The sequence below is a fragment of the Sciurus vulgaris genome (genome assembly GCF_902686455.1).
Source record: "Sciurus vulgaris genome assembly, chromosome: 11".
NCBI lineage: Eukaryota > Metazoa > Chordata > Mammalia > Rodentia > Sciuridae > Sciurus > Sciurus vulgaris.
In genome coordinates, this window is record NC_136472.1 from 22,023,183 (window position 1) to 22,042,799 (window position 19,617).

The 19,617-nt window shown below is 36.6% G+C and overlaps 1 protein-coding gene across 1 annotated transcript; it reads right to left on the minus strand.

Annotated features, from left to right (window-relative positions):
• Window positions 1-177: 177 nt before the first annotated feature.
• Window positions 178-9,659, minus strand: LOC306639192 (olfactory receptor 5D14-like; the record flags this gene model as incomplete). The annotated part of the gene is made up of 2 exons (XM_079102592.1): window positions 178-969; window positions 9,582-9,659. The coding sequence occupies 2 exons, from the start codon at window positions 9,657-9,659 to the stop codon at window positions 178-180; spliced, it is 870 nt and encodes a 289-aa protein (XP_078958718.1).
• Between the last annotated feature and the right edge of the window lie 9,958 nt (window positions 9,660-19,617).

The following is a 19,617-nucleotide window of genomic DNA, read 5'->3' on the forward strand; positions in this document are numbered from 1 at the left end:
ACCTATACAAACCTCACAGAAACACATGCTATAGGTTTAGAAACATGTTAGGTTCTGTTCTGTTCTGTTATTCATTAGGATGAAACCATCTCTTGCGACTGCTTCAGTGAAACAGGACTTTTTTGTCTACCAACTTCCCGACAGCCTCTTTGACATCTTTGTTCCTCAGGCTGTAGATCAGGGTTTCAGCATGGGGTTGATGACCATGTAAAACACAGAAGACACTTTGACAGTTTGCCTGGAGTTTTTGGAGTTGGGCACACAGTAGAGGGAAAGGATGGTCCCATGGAAGATGGTGATGGCAGTCAGGTGGGAGGCACAGGTGGAGAAGGCTTTGCGACGCCCACTGGCAGAATGGATTTTTAACACAGTCACAACAATAAACACATAGGAGGTGAGGATTATCAGTAGGGTACTCACCTCATTGAAGGTGGCAAAGCCAAAGAGCAGCAGGTGGGGGAGGTGGATGTCGGAGCTGGAGACAGCAATGAGGGCTGTGTACTCACAGAAAAAGTGGTTGATGACATTAAATCCAGAAAAACTCAATCGAAGAGCATAGCACAGGAGCACCAAGGGGCCAAACATACCCCAGATATATGACCCTGCCACCAGCAGGGCACAGAGTCTCTGTGACATGACTACTGTATACAGGAGTGGATTACAGATGGCCACAAAGTGGTCATAGGCCATCACTGCCAATGAGAAAGACTGGGTCCCCACAGCCGTGCAGGAGAGGAAGTAGTGCAGCATGCAGCTGAAGTAGAAGATGCTTTTATCTGCCAAGACCAGGTTCTCCAGCAGCTTGGGGGTGACGATGGAGGAGTAACAGAAGTCAACAAAAGAGAGGTGACTGAGGAAGAAATACATGGGGGTGTGAAATTTGGGGTTGATCTTGATGATCATGATCATCCCAAGGTTTCCCACCAAGGTGATGATGTACATGAGTAGAAACACGAGAAAGAGAGGAACCTGAAGCTCTGGGTGGTCTATGAAGCCTTAGAGGGCGAAGGTTCTCTCCACACTCAGATTTCTTACCGCCATCACCGTAGCTCCTTTAGGAGGGAGAGTGTGGTTGAAGACACTTGCTCCTGTCAAATATGAGATGTGTGGAGGTGAGTGGCCATTATGTCATGACTGTCTCTGAGCATGAAAGGCACAGAACTGATAGGAAATGGGCAAAAATACATAAATCAGTGAGGGGTCTGTGAGAAAATATTAATTATTTGTGTCAAAATATAATATAAATTTCAACTGTATTTTGTTTATTTGCACAAATCAATTAAAGCCAGTGAAAGAATATACTCTACTCTTAAAGAAACTATTTAGGGGAATGTAGATAAACAGGAACAATCCCATGTCAGCAGCTTTTGCCCATGGTAAGTTTACTTCCTTAATGAAATATCTTACTTGCTAAGTGATCCAGGAAAAGGATGGCCCACTTTCCACCTGAGAGGAACATACACCTTATTAGGGCCTATGGCCTATGTGTTAGCTTCCATTTTAGCTCAGACACCAAAGAAACATTTTGTTAATATCTCAAGATGTATTCAGTAGGAGATCTCTCAAAATTAATTTTCATTCTTATAACCGCCTGTATACCAGTTTATGGTACATATGAGGAGAGTATAGCAAGTTAATTCTTTTCTTTCTGAAATGGTTGTCAGTGGAACTGAAGCCAAAAATTTACATGAGTTTCAAATTTTTTCATGCATCATAGTTGAATTGCATTGGTATCAACTTAGAATAAAAAGAAAAAATCAAAGAGAATCCCAGTTACAATATTAGGAAAATAATATTTTCACAATTTCCTAAGAAACCTGAATAAACTTACCTACCACAGAGAAACAGGCCACCGCCCTCCTGTTTCTCTGTAGAACAAGTAAAACTGGGACGTCAAAGACCTTATATCTAACTCTATAACTCTGGGGACTGTTACTCTAGAGAATCAACGGCAAATTATTCCTTACAAATATCCAAACAGTTAATTAAGGCAAATTCCAGGTCTCTTATACCATCCTTAATAACTGGACTTTTCTTGAAATTACAAAGAAATACTGCATCATGATGTTAACTAGGATACTTTGTTTATATATAATTAAAATGCCCTCTATAATTAACAAAATAAAGATGAAATACTACCTTGTCTACTTAAAAATCAGTGCATCTCTTAGATTTTGAAGGAAACATATAACAGATTCAGGCAGGTTATTCTAGCCAGCCTACAAAACTCACCAAAATGTGATCTCTTTGGTGTGGGTCCCATAACAAGAGAAAACTCTGTAACAAGTCCAACCCGCCATACAGGCTCTTAAGTTATTTAATCCACATAACCCGGTGTATACGATTGTCCTTGAATGGTAAATGGCAAGTAGAGGTTTTCTGAATGTTGCATAGGCCACATAATCAATTACAGATCAGACGTTAAGAGTTTTAAGGAAAATCAGTAACATCCTCCAAATAATTATTCACTATTTGAGAAATAGCCTCTGTCATTTTAACAGATCCCACTGGAAACAGTGATTGGCAAGTGGTTCCCAAGTTACCATGCAACCTGCATTTCCCATTTCGAAGAGGGTGTTGGTGACCCTACCAGTCTATCACAATAGGCATGGCAGCAGTCAACCACAGTCCTCTTCCTGATGCCACAATAGAATGTGGAACCAATATCCAGGGTTTGCAGTCTTGCCTCATTGCTTCCTTCTGCTCAGACAGAACTCATAAGCTCAGGAATTCATGAACTCACTTCCTTGACAATGTGAATATGAAGGCAATATTGAGACCTTTTCAGATGATTCCCCATGACATACTGACAGAACATAGATAGCTGCAGCACCATCATCCTGCTCTGCAGTGACCCTGAAGGACAGCAATGAAAAAAAAAAAAAAAAAAAAAAACTTACATTAAGAACCAGAAATCTAAAATGGTGGTCATCTTTTCAAATTGGGCTCAGGCAAGTTCCATGGCAATATTTTAGAAGGATAGAATGAAAAAATTCAGAATACTATCCTGTGGAATGTGCTCTCTATAGGCTCAACATATATAGACTCTGCCACCAAAATGCATGTGGTTTCTGTAATATTTTATGAGACCAGGATATATGAGCCCGGAGTGTAAAGGATGTGGCTCTTCCACCTATTGATGATCCAGCTGCTGAAAATTGCTGCCTGTGAGTGAAGCCATGAACTCCAGTAGTTAGGAGGTCTCTTCTCTCCGGGGACATGCTCCTGCTGGGAACACAGTAAGCAATGGAAGCAATAAATCAGAATTGTGACTTCCTTGATCAACAAAGTGCGGTAGGAGTACCTGGCAGATTCCGGAAGGAGGCAACAGGATGTTTGTGGCTTCTACTTTCACTCTCCTTAAACTCTGAAAGTGCCACGTAAGGAGGCCAGTGGAACTCACAAGCAGGTAAGTGGCTGCTGAAGAGCACAGAGGCATCACCGCCAACAGCCAGCACCAGTTCACCTGACATGAGCTGATGCCATCTTGGGGTGACAAAGTGTGAGCACAGGCTGTGTTCTCATAAGTGCAGCAGTGTGCAGGCACCCTAATGGTACTGGCGGAAGATCTAGCCAGTCAGCTTACGGAATGGCAAGAAATACTTTTTAGTTACTGAGTTCTGTTTATTTTATTCCCCTCATCAAATAATAACTGAAATTTATTTATTAGAGGATTTATACAAAAGTGTGACTGCCCCAGAGAAAGAAAAAAAGAAGCAGGGCATCCGCTGGATAGGCGAGAGGAAAGCAGGAGAGGTCACGGGGGAAAATCTTAAGTTTACTCTGTGCAATATGGTGGCCACTTATCACAGGTGGCTTTTGATATCTTGTGAAGTGACAACTCTGAACTCAGGCACTGCATACTTGCTTTCAAAAACATAGTAAGGAAAAGGTAATGTAAAATATTGCAAATTTATTTTCTGATTTTACGTTGACATAATATTTTACAAATATTAGGTTGAATAAATATATCATTAAAGTTAAACATAATTTAAGCATATATTAAAATATATACTAAGGTACATTTCAATGAATTCATTGGTTTAAAAAAATAATAATGTTCATGAGGCAGATTTCAAAAGCATCAAGTGTATTGGATGACCACATGTACCCACACACTCACACATGCACATTTAAATATTCAAGTATACAGACTGAGAAACTGGAATCAGAATGTAAAGAAGACTATGCAAACCATTTCTTGTCATTAGAAAATTATGGAAAACTAAGATATAATTTTGTAAAACTGAGATAAACAAATACCTAATAACTTATACCTTTAACACATCCAAAGTGTGTACTGATGTGGTTGTATTTTCATAAATAATATTTGGCCAGGGATGTGTGTGTGTTTGTGTGTGTGTGTGGTGTGTGTGTGTGTCTGTGTGTGTGTGTGTGTGTGTGTATGTGTGAAAGGGGGCTGAGAGATAGAGAGAGAGAGGAAGGTATTTAAACCAACCAAAACATAAAAGAACTCAAAGCAAGCCCTTCTGTGTTATGCCAGGGTCCAGCCCTAGCAGGGGTCCATGGATTCCACACTGGTAAACGGGGCACGGGGAGACAGCGTCGGCTATGGATAGAGAATGAAAGACACAGACTCTAGTTCTGGTGCAATCAATCCCACTTTATTCTGCGGAAGGCTGGGTTTATATACATTTTTCTTCAGGCTTTGATGACAGGCTTGTGACTAATAAAATCAAAGAAGTTTCCAAATCATAGGCAGAAATTGTTTTTACTGAAAGATTATGAGAAAACAGTAACATTACAGATTATCCTTACTTAATCACAATTATTTTAAGAATATCTAACTATGTCAATGAGCTAATACAATGTTTATTTCCTTAATATCTAAACTCTATATGACCTAAGACTATTTTTATTATTTTTGCGGTAAAGCAATAGACAAATAATGTCATGTGACCATCTCTATTAGGTTCTTCTTGTTAATATCTAAATTGCTGAGTTAAGGGCTACAGGAGGGCAGTGGTCCCAATGGTTATTATGTACCAACGTTTATTATAGGGGTGACATATTCTTTGTAGGAAGGAAGGAATGTTGTGAAACCTTATACTTTTATCTTACCACCACACATAAACAAAACCATCATCTGAATTAAACCACCTTGTAGGAGACAGGGGGAGATCTATATCTACCTTCTCTAAGGGCTTGCCTTTAGGAGGGTACCAGGGCTTGCCATTGATAAAATAAACTGGTCCATATCTACTAGCTACTGTGGGAGGTGCTTTGTACTTAGAACTTGGGGAAACATTGTTATATATAAATTTCTGTGCCCCAACAGGTTCTGGCTGTGCAGTAAATGCAGTGTTTGATTTTTAACATGATAAAAACATTCTCCTGTAATGAGGTTAATATCACAGGGTTTCAACATGTGTTTTGTCTCCATGATGTTTTTCTGGAAATTTGTAGAATTATTCCCATCACCTCTAGCAAGATCCTCAGACTGAAGTGAGTAATATATTATTAGGAAAACTCCACAGAATAACATCCAAGCTAGGGAGGCATACCTCTGGCTACAATCCTTTTAGGATGAGTCTCTGCAATCATCCTTGAGTGGAACTCTGTCAAGCACTGCAAGGAGAGCCAGGTGCCCCTGCAGTGTTAGTAGGTTCTTGAGCAATGGAACCATTCATAGTTCCTTTCCATCTTAGTGGAATCAGAAAATAACACAATATTAGTTACCACTACCTTCATAGATGAACTCACTGTTATTTATTCTTTCATCTAATTTGTACAATATATCGAAGAGCTAATACATTTTACTTTGCATGCAGCTCAAAAAAATGTTTTTGCCAGCTCAATGAAGCCTTATCTTGCTTTCGATTTGTTTCTGTTATTTTTTAATTACTTGTATGCTTTGAATAATATTCAGCCATACTTATTTTACATGTCAAACAAAGTTTTAAGCGTTTTCTGATTGATAATATTAATCGAGCTATTACACTTCTCTGCCAGTTTTCTGTCATGGTCTGATGACTCCTCTCTGGCATAACTACCGCCTGATGCTCTTCACAGGAACAGGGACTTGCTCCACACCTCTTCAAGAGGCCATTCTCCACTTTCTTCATGTTTTTCCCAGGTGGAGGTCAGATGAAGTAGTGGAGAGCTATTTTTAAAATCCTGTCATGGAGTGGTAGGAGCAGACACTCTTCATGTCATTCAGGTTACCTTAGATTGGCTTCTGTTCTTACCTTATTCTCTGCAGTTAGTGGGATCATCCATGTCTTGATTAGTGCTTCTATTTACTAACATTTACTAACTTCTACCTTTTGGAAGTTTAATTAAAAGAAAATGCTTACATAGTTGCCATGCTACACCAAACAGCACATCTAGGCCTGTGGTCTGTTTCCTAATATTTATTCTTTTATTTGTTGCCTATTTTATGTCCAGCACGTCATATATTTGATGTAAATATTCTGTTGACCTTTTGGACATTGTTAACCTCATCCAAATAGCTTCAGATTTTTAACTTGAACCAATTTTGTTGAATTAAAAAAGCTCCCAGCCATTGCTTCTTCACTTCCATTTTCAATTCAGTCCCTAAGATACCTTCTTCCAGGGCGCAGTGGAGTCTCTGAGTGCTTATACCCATGTTGAACTCACACACATTTAACAAGAGGTATGAAAATTTGAGATAGTCTGCACAGAGGTTAGTAAACTCCAAAACATTTTAGCACTACATGCAATTTGAGTAAATATATTCTTGTGAAATTCTGTATATTACTATTCAAACATCTCCTTTTTACAGAATCCTTCTCTGAAAATCTAATAAATTGTTATTCTCTTACCTAATTTATGTACTTTCAAAACTGTAGAAAAATAGAAAAATATTTTAATACAGATAATAATTTAATTGACAATTACTGATTTTGATTACCTTGTGTCTGACAGACTTTCTGCTGATTTGATAATATATTGTGCTATTAATAAATAATCACACTCAGTTTTATTCTTTTTTTTCTATGTTGTCCTTTATCATCTTCTTTCTTATTGTAGTCACAACCCCAAGATCAAAAGAAATTCATCCTCTCTCCATATACATGCCAATGTATCACAAAGACTTAACAAACTAGTTTATTGTCACAAAGACTTAACAAACTAGTTTATTGTCTAGGATATTCATTAATAATGCTCAGTTTGTCATAAATGTGCCAGAAGAGGAAAATCATGTTTTGCAGTCTTCAATAACAAAATGTCACACCCCCAACTCTGCCACATACACAGAAGCATAGGGTTTAGTAGTGGAATTAAGACTGAAGATTCCCATTTTGTTTCCCAGAGTGAACCAATCTTCAGTTGCATTATCTGGAGAATGTGTAATACAGTATAACAGTAATTGCCCAGAATCATGGTGATGTGTGTGTGACCCCTGCATTACAACTAAAATACAAGTGATGTACCTATTAGGTTTATGCTTTAAAATGATCTACTATCATATAAAAGGTTTGGTGATATATATTTATAGCAAAATGAAGTTAAAGGCTTTATTTGCCATGAATAGAGTTTACTCTAGGGAAATAATTAATATTTAATCATTAAGATTCTGCAGAGTAACATTTCAGATGTGTGCACAGGACATATCCTGAGAGACATTGGCAACACAAAGTGTAATTAGTAAGGGAATAGAGAGATCAAATTTTGATCTTTTTTCAGAGTCAGAAAATCTCTGGTTTAAACCAAACCTGTGAATAATCGGTTCAGAGGATATTTGAATCAAAACAGTTGCAAATATGCCATAATTATCTAGCAAACAAAGTCATTCCATAAAGATTTAATGTGTAATCAACTAAAATGTTGCAAAGTTTATACAAACTGATTCTTAACTTTATTGTACTATCTGCTCTATTAGTAAGTAGAATTTACACAATCAACTTTGACACTCGCTTTTTAAACTTAATAATTTCTGCTTTTTCCCCCCTCTTGGTCATTTCTCAGGAACTTCAAATAAACTCAATATTTTATTTATTGATTGATTTTACAGTGCAAGCTACTACTGAGCTTTATCCTCAGCCCAAATCAACATTTTGGTTGATAGTGAGAGTTAAGTCTAACATCATTTCCTGTAGCATAACAAAGTACAGCAGGCTGTTGCAAAGAAAGGAAAGAATTTGGTAGATTTTTAAGACAATGTGTTCAAGCTGCTCATTAGTACCCACATTCTTCCATACACACATTCCTATTCAACTCTGAATGCTCTCTGTATGTGCAGATTTCCACTGTAACCCGGACATTCTCATTGCTAAAATGGATTTAAAGAATCCCTCTTTACTCCTTGGCTGGTGGCTAAAATGCCAATCTGGTTCCTTCTTCACATGGCCCTATTCCTCATGTAGTGTATTTTACTTTATTATCTCTTATAAGGACAATCTTGCTGGATTTAGGTTCCCCAATCCTCTGTGATCTCATTTTGATCCTTACCTGAATTATAACTGCAAAGATGCTATGTCCAAATATGGTCACTTCAGTGGTTCTGAGTGGATATTTTAGGGGACACTATTCAACTTGTAACACATTAATTCACAGAGCTATTTTGCTTAACATTGAAATGAACAATAACCAAATGATCAAATAATTATCTTAAAACATAGATTTGAAACTCCGACTAGTGAACTGAATAAATCATTCAAATTAGTGAGTATGAGAACCACTGAAAAACTTCAGGATGGTAAATCAAATTCCTTTGGAAATCTAAATCTTCAACAGAATAGTGTGGGGTGATTCATCAGCTTCCTAAAGCTCTCCTTCACATCTTTGTTCCTGAGGCTGTAGATCAAAGGGTTTAGCATGGGGATGACCACTGTGTAAAAGACAGAACCTACTTTGACAATGAGCCATGAGTTTTTGGAGTTGGGTACACAGTAAAGGAACAAGACAGTCCCATGAAAAATGGTGATGGTGGTCAGATGGGAGGTGCAGGTTGAGAAGGCTTTCTGGTGTCCACCAGTGGAGGGCATTTTCACGACAGTGACAAAGATGGATATATAAGTACTGAGGATGATGAAGAGGCTGCTCACCTCATCAAATATGGCGATGATGAAACAAAGCATTTGACTGACAGAGGGATCTGAGCAGGAGACAGAGACAATGGCAGAGTGCTCACAGACAAAATTATTGATGACATTAGACCCACAGAAGGATAATGCCCAGACAAAATAGGTGAGTGTCAGGGAGGAGACTATACCCCATGTGTAGGTTCCAGCCACTAGTGATGCACACAGCTTCTGGGACAAGATGACTGTGTAGAGGAGAGGGTGACAAATTGCCACAAACCGGTCATAGGACATCACTGCCAACATGAAGGTTTCCGCCACTACAAATATGCATGCCAAGAAGAATTGTGTGATGCATCCTGTAAAGGAGATGGTTCTGTCTTCCATAACCAGGTTCTCCAGAAGTTTGGGGGTCACTGTAGTGGAATAACAGAAATCAATAAAGGACCAGTGGCTAAGAAAATAGTACATAGGGATGTGAAGTTTGGGATTTATCCTGATGATCAGGATTATGCTCAGATTTCCGACAGCTGTGACTGTATAGATGATCAGGAACACCAGGAACAGGGGCACCTGAAGGTCTGGGAACTCCGAGAAGCCCAGGAGGATGAAGGTAACTTCAGAAGTCTGATTCACCTCAGCCAACAGCATGACTGTTGTGGAAGAAAAATCTAAGGTAAGAATAAAAGTATAAAAATCTAGTAGTCATAGAATATTTACCACATACAAGGCAATGTTCCAAAACACTAAAAATATTTATCTAGCTCTCCAAATGAAACAATGAATTATAAACAAGTAGCTCCACATACATATGAGGAAAATGGAGAATATACAAAATGTGGCACTTGTTTACATTTAGACAGCTTAATACCTATGAGCTGGGTTTTGGAGCAGATCTTCAGTGGCAGAAGTTAAGTGAAGCCATTTCCTTTAGAAGAGAGAAAACTTTCATGCGGTGTTATAGAAAACATGTTCCAGAGTTCCTCATTAAATTTAACAGCATGAATGCAGCAATGACTACATATATAATGCTAAAATGTGTAAAGGAAGTATTGGAGAGGGAAAGCAGAGAGGGGCCAATCAGACCGGGATGCCCCGTCTGAGGTCCTAAGTCTTTAGGAGTTGCCCCAGCAAACTATGAGCCATAAAACAGGTGGACATTAAAGAAAACCAGCTCTGTGTTGATCCTTCCCTGTGTCACGACACGTGCCTCAGTGTTCTAGAATAAGGTAGCAACTGATAAAAAGAGGAGGACATATTTTTCATGCATTGCTTCACCATTTTTTCTTTTCCTCCTCACAGGTTTTCTCACAGGCCCTGATGCTTCTAATGTGCTCAGATCCATTTTCATTTTTTTAAACTTTTCATTAACTTTCAATCTTACAACTTTACTAGTCCCATTATGTTGTGAAATATTTGCAGAATCTCAGAATTTGAAATAAAAATAAAATGCTTTTTCCCCAAGTCATCCGTGTTCTTCAGAACAGGCTGGAAAATATGGTAATAGTGACTGAAGGCTAGGTAACTACCCTCACCCTCTCTGGCGACAGGAACATTTTCACTCTACATATTGAAGAAGGGTTTGATTGAAGATACATCAGTGATCATCTTAGGAGTTTGAGTGATGCAATAATTGTTATATCTGTATATGTTATTTTCAGAGGGCAAAAATATGTTCTGTTTGCAGGGAGTTCATAATCACAAAATTCCCTATTCATTTCATCATCATATAAAAAACAAATTGAGCCAATAATTAGCGCAACTCTGAAATGTTCAAGTGAACACAAGATAATTAGTATGAATCCCATAAGCAGAAGACTCTAGTTTTAGTTTTGTACTGCCAGCTCAAGGTGAAAAGACCTTGCACCTCCTTTATAGCTAATGGCTATTTTTTACACTCAAAATGTACTTCCTTCATGAGGAAAAAGAAATCATCAGGAGAGTGCAAACAGCTCACCACAGAACAGCACCACTAGAGAAGCCCAGACTTCAGATGGAGATTTAAAATCAATTTGAGGCTTTGGTATTTGCTGTGGTATCTCTTGTAACTCACTCAGATTTTCCTTCTTTATGGATAAAGCAAGACTAATAATGGAAAGATAATACTTATTTTGAATGTAAGCATTAAATTAGGAAATGATGTTAATATGTTTATTTAATGTCTAACAATTATGCAACCCAGGAAATGGAGGTTCCCTCAGACTTTCCAATTTTAATTTTAGTTCAGTAATGAACTGATGCTGTTTTTCAAACTTCATATTATTATAAAATACTGAGGAAACAGAGCAAACATCAATGAGGGCAGTAATGAACACGTGAGTGCAGTTTCGTACTTCAAAGGTAAGTTCAACTGTTCAACTCTCGTTCCTGGGTCTCTCTCACCTACTAATTCACAACTATCCTGAAATAACATTTTCTGACTTCCCCTTTGTTTTCTCATGACAATCTGACTCTTTTTGATTCTCCACTTCTCATCTCAGGTTTTTGTCTGGGGAAGGTTTACAAAACTGCAACGTTCCCTGGTGGATTATGGGAGCAGAGGCTCAGTCTCCTCCCTGTAGTTCTTCCACCTGCCTGTGAGAACGTCCTTTCCTCATCCCTCAAATCCTGTGGTTCTTAACAAGCTACGGCTTCAAACACTTCAATTCCTCTCTATCACTTAGTTTATTCAATTTTAATTTATCATTTTAATTTGACTTAAGACTATACCTACCTATTCCCCAGTGTTCAACCTTCTTTAATCATGCCAATATCCTCAGTTTATTCCTTGGTTTATTTAATTTTCTTTCACTTTTACCTAAATATACTATTTCCTTGGTCAACTGATGCAGCATTTGTAATACATAAGGTCTTAGATGAAAATCACTATCACAAAGAGGTGTTCCCTTTTTACTCCACTGATAGCTTCTTAGTGTAACTACAGGTGTTACCATCAGGGAACGCAATGTCATGAGATGTCTGTTCGCTATTACTTACACAGAGCATACTCTTATTTCTACAAGATTTTGAAATGTTGACAGTATTCCTAGATTTTATAACATTTTTTCAAAAATTTGCAGTGTGACTACTAGACACATGGCAGATATCCTGAGAGCACAAAACAAAAATAAAACAGGATTGATACTCAAAAGAAAGAAGCAGAGATTAGAACTTAAATATCTGAGCCCTGAGAAGATGAACTAGGTAGGATGGTCTTTGGAATAGGAGAGTTCCTTGCTTTAAAAGGTACAGAACTTCAGTGACTCCTAAATAGTATAAAAGAGCAAATGACACATGGTCAATCTGAAACCAACTCACCTGACGATCTTGTTCTTATTTTTGATAGACTGCAGGGAATCCAGGGAATTCTTACTCAGAACTCAAATATTATTCAAATATTAAGAATTTATGTAATACATCAGGCATCCACAATGAATTTTAATTAAATTTTCTAGGAATATGTTTCAGAAAAATTCAGGGAGAAAAGGGATAGAAAGGAGGAGAAGAAAGAGAGACAGGAAAAAAGAGAAATTTAGAAGCTTAGTCTGACTTCTAGGCAGAAAATAAAATGAAGGACTTACTTATACCTCTATGACCTGAGGGATTTAGACCATAGAGAATTTTTACTAATTATTTTGAACACAGAAATTAGATTAAATGTCTTAGGTGGCATTGAGCAAGAATGTATTTTCTTCTTAATCACTTGAGACCAATGACTCATCAAGCCTACTCCATTAATTTATTTTAGAACTTTTAACTGTGGAAAATGTATAAACTGACTTGGAAAAAATAATAACTATAATAAATTATAAAAGAAAAGGTAAATAAATGGTAATGCAATCATTAAATATTAACTGCTCTTAGCAATTGCTATATTATTGTTCTCATTTTCTACATGTTATGTGTGCCTTGGATGTATACATGACAAAATATGACTTCTGACATTTTCATTTAAGATAAAATAATCATTGGTGTCCTTGGAAACACTGATTCACATTATTACAATGAATTTATGTTTTCTTTCAAATATAACCACACTATGCTTCCAAGCTTATACAGTACAATGAGTTAGATATATTCATGCCCACACTTTCTTAAAAGTTACTTGAAATATTAAGTAGTTGGTAAACATAACAGAAATCTGAAGTAAACAGGGATTATTAATCACCGGACATAAAGACTTTTATTATGAATGACTCAGCATCGTTCCAGAGTTCCAGAGTTCTCTCTTAAGGGAACAGCAATCTTTTCCCTACCCCTGGCACCTCTGCACCCTGCATTCACTGTGAAGTCAACTTCTGCAAAAGAGAAAATGATGACAGCCTTCAATGTCATTTGTATATCAGTATTTTTATGCATCATGACAAATTGCTCACAGCTCAGTGGCTTTATCTAATGCATTTTTTTTTTAATTTCACGCTTTCTGTGGGGTAGAAGTCATGTCTCAGCTAAGCTGTGTATTGGTATGTGAGGTCTCACCAAGCTGCCATTAAGTTTCCAGTCGCAGCTAGAGTCTGAATCAGAGGTGAGACCAGGGTAAGATCTTCTTCCATGCTCTTGAGTTATGGACAGTTTGTGTTCTTGAAGATACTGAACCTCTATGGTTTGAATATGTTGAATGTCACCCAGAGCCCATTGAAATTAAAAGCTGACCCCATGGGTAGCACCACTGGGATGTAGTGTGACCTTCAAAAAGTGGGGCCTTGAGGGAGGTCCTAATGTTTGAGGACATGAAGTATTTCTCATGACTCCTTGATAGTTCCAAGAAGGTTATTATAAAACCTGAGTTTGTGCCCATCTACTTCTTTCTCTTCCTGTTGGAGATGCGACCACTTGCTTCTGCTTATGGACCCCTACCATGGTTCTCCATTCACTACCCTCACCAGAAGCCAAGAAAATGGGGTCACTAATCTTAGCCTTTGAACATCCAACAGTGTGAAATAAATGAAAATTTTTTCTCTATAAAAAGTGAGCTGCCTCAGGCATTTTGTTGAAGTAATGCACAACTGACTATTACAGGGGCTAATGTCACCTTTTCTTGTTAACCATCGGTCAGCAGCCACTTTTAGATCCAAGAAAACTCCTTTAGCTTCTCACTTCATCTCCCTCTCCACAGTCCTTCCCAACATGAAAGGATTGTTTCAATGCCTTAAATGATTTCATGTATGAACACATCATTAAAATGTCAGGTCCTTGAATCTGTTCTATCCTGTGTCTAAGACTTTAAGATAATAGCTCCCCATTTTTATCAAGTTTAACAACTCTGATGCTGTCAATGTAATAGGTTGGTGTCATGTTCAGGTGGTCCCAATGTCTTCAAATTATTTTAGGAAAGAGAACTGGGGAGTTAACATAGCCCTATGAAAAATGTTTAATAAATGCTTTTTATCTATCTCATGGGAACGTGAGCTGTTTCTGATTTCCTATTAAAATTAAGAAAACATTAGTTTTGTCAATTCAGATGACTACACGCTGAATATCTTAAGCCTTATTCATCATCTTAGGATCTACTACTTGGTTGAGTTTGCCATAGTCTACAGTCATCTTCAAGACTCATCTGGTTTCCTTCTATTAGAAGAACTTACATTTTTTTCTACTATAATTCCACTGAAGACATAGTTTTATAGTTTTATGTTCTGAAAAATCTCTGTACCATCTTTATTTTAGAAGATTATTTCTTAGATATAGGAATGAAATTCGACCTATTTTCTTCACCAATTGAAAAATGTCAATCCTTGCCTTCTACATTCTCCTCTGTCACTAGAGGATCATCCACAGTCTTCCACCTCAGGGAGGATGTGGAAGGTAACAGTTCATTGATGCTATCTCAAATGACAATTTCTTTTTCCAGCCTGCATAGTATGATATTGCATATATAAACCACATGTTATTTCTCATTTCTCAACGGACACTTAGGTGATTTCTTTCCCTTGGCTATTATTAAAAAATGCTGAAATGACCACAGGAGGATCAATATCTCTTCCACATACTAATTACAATTCCTTTAAATATATGCCAGAAATAGAACTGCTGGATCATATGATGATTCTAATTTTGCTTTTCTGAGGATGCTTAGAATTATTCTTCATCATTGCTATAATAAAATGTATGCCCACCACCAGCATGCTGGGGTTCCCTTAAATGCTGCATGCTCTCAGTTGTAAGTGGAATCTAAAAAAAGTCAAACTCATAGACTCAGCTAGTAGATGTGGTTACAGAAGCTGGGAAAGAAGAGAAATGGGGAAGTGCAGATGTTGGTCAAAAGGTACGAGGTTTCAGATAGACAGGAAATATACAATTCTATGCACAGCATGGTTGCAATGATTAATAAAATGCATTGCACAAACGGAATGCTCCTTGATAAAATCCTAAGAGGATATCCCCAAAAATGCATTGCACAATTGTAAATTGTCAAAAGAATATTATTGAAAAATCTCTTCACTAAAAAATAAAGGTAGCTAATTTATAGGATGACAACATTAATCAATCTGATTCAATCATTTCACAGTGAAAGCATACAACTGAACATCATATTGTATACCTTAAGGATATACAGTTATTATTTGCCATTTTGTACAAAGGCAAATTGCAAAAATCACATTTTTAAGAGAAGTTGGAAGCAAACAGAAATAAGTAATTAAGTTTCTAAATAAGTTTGAGACCTTCACTGATGAGCTGGCAGTGGCTAGCATTTTGCTCCATCCCATGTATTTTCTGATTCTATTAGCAGGTGGGAATTCTGGTTTGGTGCTTTCAAAGGGTCATGACTAGGATAACAACAAAACCCAGCAATGCTTTGTGAATATATACAAAACTATATTTATAAAATAAAAACTTAAGAACCCAAAATTTAGTTTGTCTTTCTTTTCTTTCCTTTCTTGATTTGTTTCCTTTATTTCTTCCCTTCATCCCTTTACATATGAACTTAGGTTTCTAATTCGAAACCTGTCTTCTTTATTAAGGTAGGCATTTGTCATTTAAAAACTTCCCTTTTAAAGCTGCTTTTGCAGAGTCCTATAAGTTTTGGTATGCTGTATTCCCATTTCTGTTGACTCAATGTATTTCTTTTTAATTTCCCTTTCACTTTCTCCTTTGATCCATTGGGTGTTTGGCAATGTGCAGTTTAATTACCTTATTTTTTCGATGTAATACTTTCTCCTGTTACTGATGTAGTTTCATACACTTTTGGATAGAAAAGATAATGAATATATTTCAATATTTATGGATATTTTACTTCTTTTGTGGATTAACTCGTGATTTTTACTAGAAAATATTTTCTACATGTTTCAGTATAATGCAACCATTTTCTTACAACACATACACAAAATAAATTCAAAATGTTTGAAAGAATTAAATGCAAAATGTGAAATGTATAGGAGAAAACATAGGAATTAAGCTTCTTGATGTTGAAGTCAGTAATGATGTTTCAGATTTTATATCAAAAACACAGGCAACAAAAGCATAATTAAACAATGGGGAATATATTAGACCAAAAGATTTCTGACGTAAGAGGAAATAGTCAACAAAATGGAAAGGCAATCTGTGGAAAGGGAGAAAATATTTGTAAACTATAAATCTTTTAAGAGTAATAACCCTACTATCCAGTGAAAGTTTATCACTTGAAGCAAATAAGACAATTTTTAAAAAGCAGGCAAAACCTTAAGTAGACATTTTTCCAAAGAATACTTGCAATTAGGCAACAGGCATATGAAAACATGCTTAACATAACTAATCACCAGGGAAAGGCAGATCAAAACCACAGTGTGATATCACCTCAGGCTTGTCAGTCTGGCTATCACAAAGAATCAAAGTTAAAGAGGTGGATGGCAGGGAACCCTCATACACTCTTGATGGGAAAGTGACATGAGGCATTTATTGTAGAAAACAATGTAGTGCTTACTGAATAAATTAGAAACAGACCTACTTGTTATTTATAAATGCCATGATATACATTCTCCCATTTTCTCCCTAATGATTATTCACCCTTTTTAAAGAAGGAGATCCTGCCATTTGTAACAATATGGAAATGCCTGGAGGACATGAATCTTGTTCAACAAATTAGGCTAGACATAACATGGTCTCACTTCCATGTAGAATCTAAAACAAATTTTAAAAGTCAAACTTGTAATGGAGAGTAGAACCATAGCTATGAAAAGGGGGTTTAAGGATAAAGAGTAGAAAATAGTCAACTGAAACAAGCCTTCAGTTATAAGGTGACTAGGAACTGCATGTGAAACATGGTAATAACTATTGTATCACAATAAGTTATTGTAATAAGATGTAGCTTATTTTATTTTTTATTTGATTTTTTCATTAACTTTTTTTGAAAGTGATAAATATATTTTTTAAATTCTTCATACATGTATATAGTGTAATAATGTCTGACTCATTCAAACCATCCTTCCCGACCCCACCGGCCCCCTCCCCTTCCCTCCTTCCCCTCTATACAATCCAAAGTTCGTTCAAGAATGCAGCTTATTTAAATATTTGCTAGCAGAGCAATATCAGAGATCTCACCATCCAAAAATTTGTGATGATATGAGGGGATGTTAATTATCTTGACTGTGGTAATCATCACACAATGTGTACTTTTTATTTTCACATTTTTATTGGTGCATTATAGTTCTACATAATGATGGGATTTGTTATTACATACTCATACATGCACATAGTAAACAGTACGGCAGTATAATTTGGCCAGTATCTCTCCCCAGCACTTCCTCCCCACCCTACCTCACACACCCTGGACCCTTTCCTCTGCTCACTTCCCTTTGCTTCTCATGAGATCCCTGCCTCCCCATCTTTCTTTTCCTTTTTCCTCTCCATCTTCTACACATGAAATAAAACATATGACCCTGGACCTTCTGAGTTTGACTTACTTCACTTAACACAATCATCTCTAGTTCCATCCATTTTCCTGCAAATGACATAACTTTATTTATCTTTAGGACTCCTCCATTGTGTATACATATCACATTAATTTATTCACTCATCCATTGATGGATGCCTAGGCTGGTTCCATAGTTTGGTCATTGTGAATTGTGATGCTGAAAACATGGGTACGCATGTATCATGCATGTAACATCCTTTGATTGTATCCACCCCTACTGCAAGCCCCTTTCTGCTTCAGTAAAAAGTCCCCTTGTATGTCCATGCTATGTTTTTGTTACTGTTGCTATATTTTAGATTCCACATGTGAAATGAAAAAAAAAAAATACAATACTTGTTTTTTTGAGTCTGACTTATTTCACTTAACATGACCTCCTGTTCCATGCATTTTCCTTCAAATGACATGGTTTTGTTATTCTTTGTGGTGAAATAGTACTCCATCCTGTGTATAGGCATGTTTTCTTTACTCATTTTTAAATTAATAGGGGTTTAGGCATAATAACTTGGTTATTATGACTACAAGAGATGTGTCTATATCAGCTTTTCAGATCTGAGGAAGGCACGCACCTGTCAGGACTCAGTGAAAACCCCAGGAGAGCCATCCCTAAGACACATAAATAAATTATGGGATGACTGAGTCATGAAAACTTTTGTTCCTCTATTTTGATAGCATCCTCAGTGCTCCATGGAAGACCTCGCTTCCCTTTTTAACTCCAGCAGAGCTTCCAACACTTTTAGGCTAAATCCCTATTCTAAATCCACTAGGTTTAACAATGAAAAGTAGTTATTTTCTTGTCCTGATAAAACATTGGCTAATATACAAAGTCTATCTTTACCAGAATTAACAGCAATGGACAAACACACTTTATGTGTTTATGAACACATTACACTTTATGAAGTATAATAAGAATGTAGCTTATTTTATGAACAAATTACACTTCTTATCTTTAATCTCAATAGTACAATGACATGGGAGGACAATTATACCTCATCAGTCAAATTCTCCAAGGTGTATGTCTGTGGTTACTATGAAGAGGTCACAAAAAGCACAATGCAGGTAAAGGATTATACACATTATAGAATACCTGTATGTTGTACCATATATCAAATGTACATAATTATGACTATATGTTGGAATATGTATATACATATCTATATGGGCTTACTTAAGCTAAGTTTTATGTAATTACATGCAGTATATATAATTAAATAAGTAATTTCTAACTTTCTATAATCAGTTTCACTAGGATAACAGGATAAGATGCATCAGTGTTTTTCTGCTTTTGTCCATTTATCCTTAATAGGTCTACAGCAAAAGTTCTTCATGAAAGAAAAGTTGCATTTTCCAAGAATATCACTTTTTAAAGGAACTGGGTTAAGAAAATCTCATCAATATCTCCTCCTACTAGTCTCCCTTCTCTTTTCCCTATATTATTGAACAAAGTCATAGAGAAGAATTTTATCCTGAAATATCTAATCTCAGTTCTCATGGACAAATACCAAGAAAAGAAATTGCTAGATTCTTTGAGAAAATTTTCTATAACTTCATATAGCATTTTACAACTGTCTTCAAAGTCATTTTGTCTTTTACCCTCATCTGAAATGTATGAGAATTCCAGTTGCTCACCATTACATGGAATTTCACTTGCATTCATTTTCAAGTATTTGTTCTTTTCTAACTGAAGAGTCTGAATTTTAGTCATTCTTTTTTTTCTAATATAAAATAATAAATATAAGAATA